The sequence below is a fragment of the Arachis ipaensis genome, chromosome B10 (assembly GCF_000816755.2).
Source record: "Arachis ipaensis cultivar K30076 chromosome B10, Araip1.1, whole genome shotgun sequence".
Lineage (NCBI taxonomy): Eukaryota > Viridiplantae > Streptophyta > Magnoliopsida > Fabales > Fabaceae > Arachis > Arachis ipaensis.
Genome location: NC_029794.2, coordinates 111,148,073 through 111,153,445, shown reverse-complemented (window position 1 = coordinate 111,153,445; position 5,373 = coordinate 111,148,073). Strand labels below are relative to the sequence as shown.

Below are 5,373 nucleotides of genomic sequence, written 5' to 3'. Positions count from 1 at the left end.
TCCTAAGAAAGTTATTCCCATTTCTGTTGGTGCTGAAAGCCTGCACCAATTGGGGAGTCGGTGGTTGGACTGTGGTGGTCGATGTGACTTTTGAGATAATGAAATATTAAAAAATAAATAAGTAAATAAGGAGTTGAAAGTGGCGAGAAAACACAGGAACTATTTTGTTTCACTAATATTCCGTAATCCACTTGCAAGTTGGTGGTGCTGATCGTTTCACCTTCTCTCACAATCAACGCTGCACAAGAAATCAATGGAGCTCACACCGCAGCAGCTAAGCCAATACAACGGCACAGACCCATCCAAGCCCATATACGTCGCCATAAAGGGCCGAGTCTTCGACGTCACCGCCGGAAAGTCCTTCTACGGCCCCGGCGGCCCCTACGCCATGTTCGCCGGAAAAGATGCCAGCAGGGCACTCGCCAAGATGAGCAAGAACGACGAAGACGTCTCCCCTTCCCTCGACGGCCTCTCCGAGAAGGAGATCGGCGTCCTCACCGATTGGGAGAACAAGTTTCAGGCTAAGTATCCCGTCGTTGGCCGTGTTCTTAACTAATTTCATCGCTATTTTGTTGTCGTTGTTGTTGTGTTTGAAACCCTAATTATGCCGTTTATAATGTTTGTGTTGTTGAGTGCGCTTTGACATGAAAAATCTCCGCTATAATAATAACAATAAAAGCCCTTTCTCTGTGTGTATTGCATATTTGCATGATGTATCTAATGTTAGGTTTTGCAGTTTTTCTTGCTCCTCTGTGGTTTTTGATTCTTTGATTGCAAAATTGGTAGTTTGATTATGGTTTGTTGAATCCATTTGTGCCTTTAATTTTGTCAATTGATTATGTTTCAATGGCTGGTGAAGTATGTAAATTCTGGAAGTGAAAACTGAAATATTGCTAAGATTGGCGTCATTAATTTGATTGCTGTTCGAAAGGGGAAAGTATTAATTATATCGAATGAGAGAGATTAAGACAATCTAATGATCTAGCTTCCGTCCCTTTACTTGTTCTTCAAAAACACATACCAATCTGCCTCTGAAAAACTCGAGTCAGATTCAAATTCAGTACCATTTTGATAAAAATTTAAGTGTGATGTTTACACTTTAGAACGTTTCTGAGACCATTTTGCGGTATAGAAAACAGTGATCCAAAACGCTTCACGATTGAGGGTACAAGTTAATTGCTCTGCGATCTGCACAATCATTTTTAAGGTAGAGTCTAAATAAGACATATTGGAGAATAAATAGAAAATATCATCCTCCTAGATGATAAGATCATGTTAACAATCTTCACATGATATATCGAGCTAAAGCTCAATGTGTTAGAAGATCAGATCATCACCTAGATCATTCAATAATTTGTGGTATATGATGGCAAAGATGACCAAACTTTACAGCACTGACACTTCGGCTAGCAGCAATAACTATTAACTAGTGCCATTGATTCATGCAAACAGATTTGTTACTCTTTTGCCACGCTTAGGAGTTTGTATTGGGTTCTACTCAACACTATGCAAGTAATATTTTAACATTGGTACCCTTATAGCTTGCAATATCAGCTTCAGCTTTAAATATATGAATGCATCTGTCAACGGCTAAACTTATATAAAAATGAGAGAACTAATTGCAGAAGAAAATCATTCATTTATACTTGTTCAAAAGAACAAATATTTATTTACTAAGAAGAGAAAATTTAAGCATTAGCTTCGCGTGGTTAATTAAGCGCAATAAACACCTCAGTTGAATATCAATTTGAAATGCTTATGCAAACTCACATGTATTGTTCATTACTCATGTTCATCTCTAAATTGCATTGCTTAGAACCTTAGCGTCCTTCAATTTGAAATAAGCATAATCCTAAAAACAAAGCTGTCCTTTTACATTAAAAAATAATAAAAGCATCATCTGTGCACATGTTGAAGCTTTGGATTTGCATGACCGTTAATATCCACGTGTGCATTCGTAAATAGAGAAAAGTAGTTGGTGAGTTAGTGTTATATGACAGGCGTGTACTTTATCGTTGCTTTAATTTTCGCAAACCTCGTTTCGGACACAGTTGCCACCTTCAGCAACAAGATCTTCCTTTCAGACCTTTCTACCTTTTCTACTTATTTCACGTTATTTAATATTTGCGCTACGAAACTTCTTAAGAAGTCTCTAAAATTTCTCCTCCTGCTCATAAATGTAAGAGTAAGAAAAACAAATACTCTAATAACAAGAAAAATAGGCTCTCTTTATTTATTTATTTTTCTAGGAAACATCAAAGCACCCTTTTGTTAACTTACTGGGTCGAAATTTAGTTTAATGTGAGAACAAAAAGAATGCCAAATTCAGATCAGTTTTATAATAATTTTATATATAAAACATAATTTATAATTTATTTTTCACCTAATAGCTTTGCGGCTATAAGGCTTAAGTTGCAGCTGGAGTGATAATAGATTAGATTCTATCCAGATTCATATGGTCTGAGTCAAAATGATGCAACTTAGTGATGAAACTCAGTTGCATTCATAGTAATTTTGATTTCTCTATTTTGTTGTTTTTGTTCTTTTCCTTATTCTCATTCTAGATCCTCCACTGCCATACCACCAGGTCCAGGTCAACGCTTCTATATACATAGTGATTGGACATTGAAATCAGAAAAGAAAATAGTGGATGAATCTGGTCTTGTAACATATTAGCCTTTATCATCAAGAGAGTTATAGTTATGCAACAAGAAGAGGAAAATCTGAAGGATCCCTGTGGTGAAGAAAAAGAAGGAGAAGAAGAAGAAGATGAAGAAAGGAAGAAGGGTAGTGTCTGGTGTGGTTGTATCTGCATCCCTGTGCATTGGTTTAAGATGCTATCAAGGGAAATGCATTGGAGCTTTGTGTTTGGTGTGATAATAGTTTATGGAGTGAGTCAAGGACTTGGTGGAGGCCTTTCTGGTGTTGGAACAAAGTATTACATGAAAGATGTTCAGAAAGTGCAGCCATCACAAGCACAGGTTTATGCAGGAATCACTTCCATTCCTTGGATTGTTAAGCCTTTGTGGGGTCTTCTTACAGATGTTCTTCCCATTCTCGGATATCGCAGGCGACCTTATTTCATTTTTGCTGGTATGTTTTTTATTAATAGTTAATACATTCTGTATTTTTGTTCAATTCAAATACATTACTTATTGATGAACTTTGTTCCACAGTTTTGAATCTCTCCAGTTTTCTTGGATCTCAGTCAGTTTATAAGTTTCTTATTGATGAAATACTAGAGACAAAGATAAGACAGAAAAATCATGATGCTTGAAGTGGATTCAAATATATCATAGTGCAGATTTCTAAATGATTTTCTTTTGTTTTTCATTGTGACAGGTTTCATAGGAGTGATTAGCATGGTTCTATTATCTTTGCATGAAAACCTGCACATTATGTTGGCCATTTTGGCATTAACTGCTAGTAGTACTGGTGTGGCTATAGCTGATGTTACCATTGATGCTTGTGTGGCACAGAACAGTATCACCCATCCTTCACTGGCCGCCGACATGCAAAGTTTATGCGCCTTCAGTAGTTCTGTAGGAGCATTATTAGGATTCTCCATTGGTGGTATCTTTGTTCATCTCATAGGCCCTATGGTTAGCCTCTTGAAACTTAAAAAGTTTTCATTAATCTTGAGAAGGTTTTCTGGTTTTCAATGCACTTCATTGGTTATATACTAATGAAAAACCGTTTTTCTCAGGGGGTGTTTGGTTTGATGACAATCCCTTCTGGACTTTTAATTTTGCTTGGGTTTATGCTTGATGAGCCTTATATGCCTAACTTTGCCTACAAACAGGTATAATAATTAGCTTGTGTCGTTCATTTATTTTCAATTCAATGATATCCTAGCTAATACAACTATCTATATAATTGTGTGTAGGTGAACCAAAAGTTTGTTGATGCTAGCAAGTCTATGTGGACAACACTGAAGAAGGATGATGTATGGAAGCCTTGTTTATACATGTATTTATCATATGCTTTGAGTCTGAATATCTTTGAAGGATTGTTCTATTGGTATACAGATCCAAAAGCTGGGCCATCTTTCTCTCAGGTAATTTGGTTAGGAATATTAATGATCGAGTAAACTACCATTTTTATCTACAAATATTAAAAATGTTGACAAATCTACCTACGAAAAAACAAAATTGACTTTGTACCTGTGAAGATGTGCTTTGATTGACAAAATTACCTAAATCCTAAAAAAATCAACTTTGGAGATTGTAATGGTGGTGGTAAAGAGAAGGAGGTGGCAATGGAAGCAGTGGTCGTAGTTGGGGATGAGAAAGAATTTGGGTGGTGGTAATAAAGGGTTGGGAGTGGGGTATGTTAAGTTAAGAAGGATAATTTAAGAGTTTCGGATAACTTTTTAGGTTTTAGATAATGTTGTTGGCCGAAATCCATTTTTCATAGGTACAAAGTCAATTTTATTTTTTTTATGGGTAAATTTGCCAGCCTTCTAAACATTGGTGGGTGAAAATAATGGTTTATATGAAATTATACCATATTTAGAAGGTGATGCATATTCTCAATTGCCTTTGAGGCCCTTCTTTCTTTGTGCAGGAGACAGTTGGTTTCATATTCTCAATTGGTTCAGTTGGGGCCCTTTTAGGTGCATTACTATATCAGTATGCATTAAAGGATTATGCATTCAGAGACCTCCTCTTCTGGACTCAGCTAATATATGCATTATCAGGCATGGTAGATTTGGTTATGGTGTTGAGATTGAACCTCAAGTTTGGTATACCAGATTACTTGTTTGTAATGATAGTTGATAGTGTTGCTCAAATGACTACTAGACTCAAATGGATGCCCATGCTTGTACTCAGTGCAAAGCTTTGCCCTTCAGGTATTGAAGGCACATTCTTTGCATTATTAATGTCCATTGATAACTTTGGAGTGCTATCTTCTTCATGGGGTGGAGGACTTTTGCTTCACTTGTTTAAGATTACAAGAACAAAGTTTGATAATCTTTGGTTAGCTATTTTGCTGAGGAACATCTTAAGGATCACACCACTTTGCTTGCTTTTTTTGGTGCCTAAAGCTGATCCTAACTCTTCCATTCTTGCAACAAGTGAAAGCTTGGATTCAGAAGTGGTTATTGAAACTTCTGAAATGGAGAATAATATTGAATTGGTTTCACTTGTGAACAATGTTGATGCCATGTAGCAAAGCAATAATAAATTTAAGAAACATTCTTTCAGATTCTCAATCTCCATTACACACAAATGATCAAGCCAATGTTGTAGCAATATTTTTAGAGAAGTGACAAGAAATTGAGAATCCTTCAATTGAATGTTGTACTTTTCTTTAATTTCTTTTAATTAATGTATCTTTTAATTTTTTCTATTCAATAACTAATGCAATGCA

The 5,373-nt window shown here is 36.1% G+C and overlaps 2 protein-coding genes across 2 annotated transcripts; both read left to right on the top strand.

The window, feature by feature from the left end:
* Positions 39-746, top strand: LOC107623854 (probable steroid-binding protein 3). Its single transcript, XM_016326248.2, has one exon. The coding sequence runs from the start codon at positions 254-256 to the stop codon at positions 554-556; it is 303 nt and encodes a 100-aa protein (XP_016181734.1). The 5' UTR covers positions 39-253; the 3' UTR covers positions 557-746.
* Positions 912-5,338, top strand: LOC107624501 (probable folate-biopterin transporter 2). The gene is made up of 6 exons (XM_016326994.2): positions 912-2,179; positions 2,588-3,093; positions 3,343-3,602; positions 3,707-3,802; positions 3,887-4,057; positions 4,567-5,338. The coding sequence occupies exons 2-6, from the start codon at positions 2,703-2,705 to the stop codon at positions 5,170-5,172; spliced, it is 1,524 nt and encodes a 507-aa protein (XP_016182480.2). The 5' UTR covers positions 912-2,179; positions 2,588-2,702; the 3' UTR covers positions 5,173-5,338.

Bases quoted from the DNA above. Each gene is read 5' to 3' on its own strand.
- LOC107623854 (XM_016326248.2), top strand. From the start codon at position 254: ATGGAGCTCACACCGCAGCAGCTAAGCCAATACAACGGCACAGACCCA.
- LOC107624501 (XM_016326994.2), top strand. From the start codon at position 2,703: ATGCAACAAGAAGAGGAAAATCTGAAGGATCCCTGTGGTGAAGAAAAA. The intron at 3,094-3,342 runs GTATGTTTTTTA...TCATTGTGACAG, and splicing joins ACCTTATTTCATTTTTGCTG to GTTTCATAGGAGTGATTAGC. The intron at 3,603-3,706 runs GTTAGCCTCTTG...CGTTTTTCTCAG, and splicing joins TTCATCTCATAGGCCCTATG to GGGGTGTTTGGTTTGATGAC.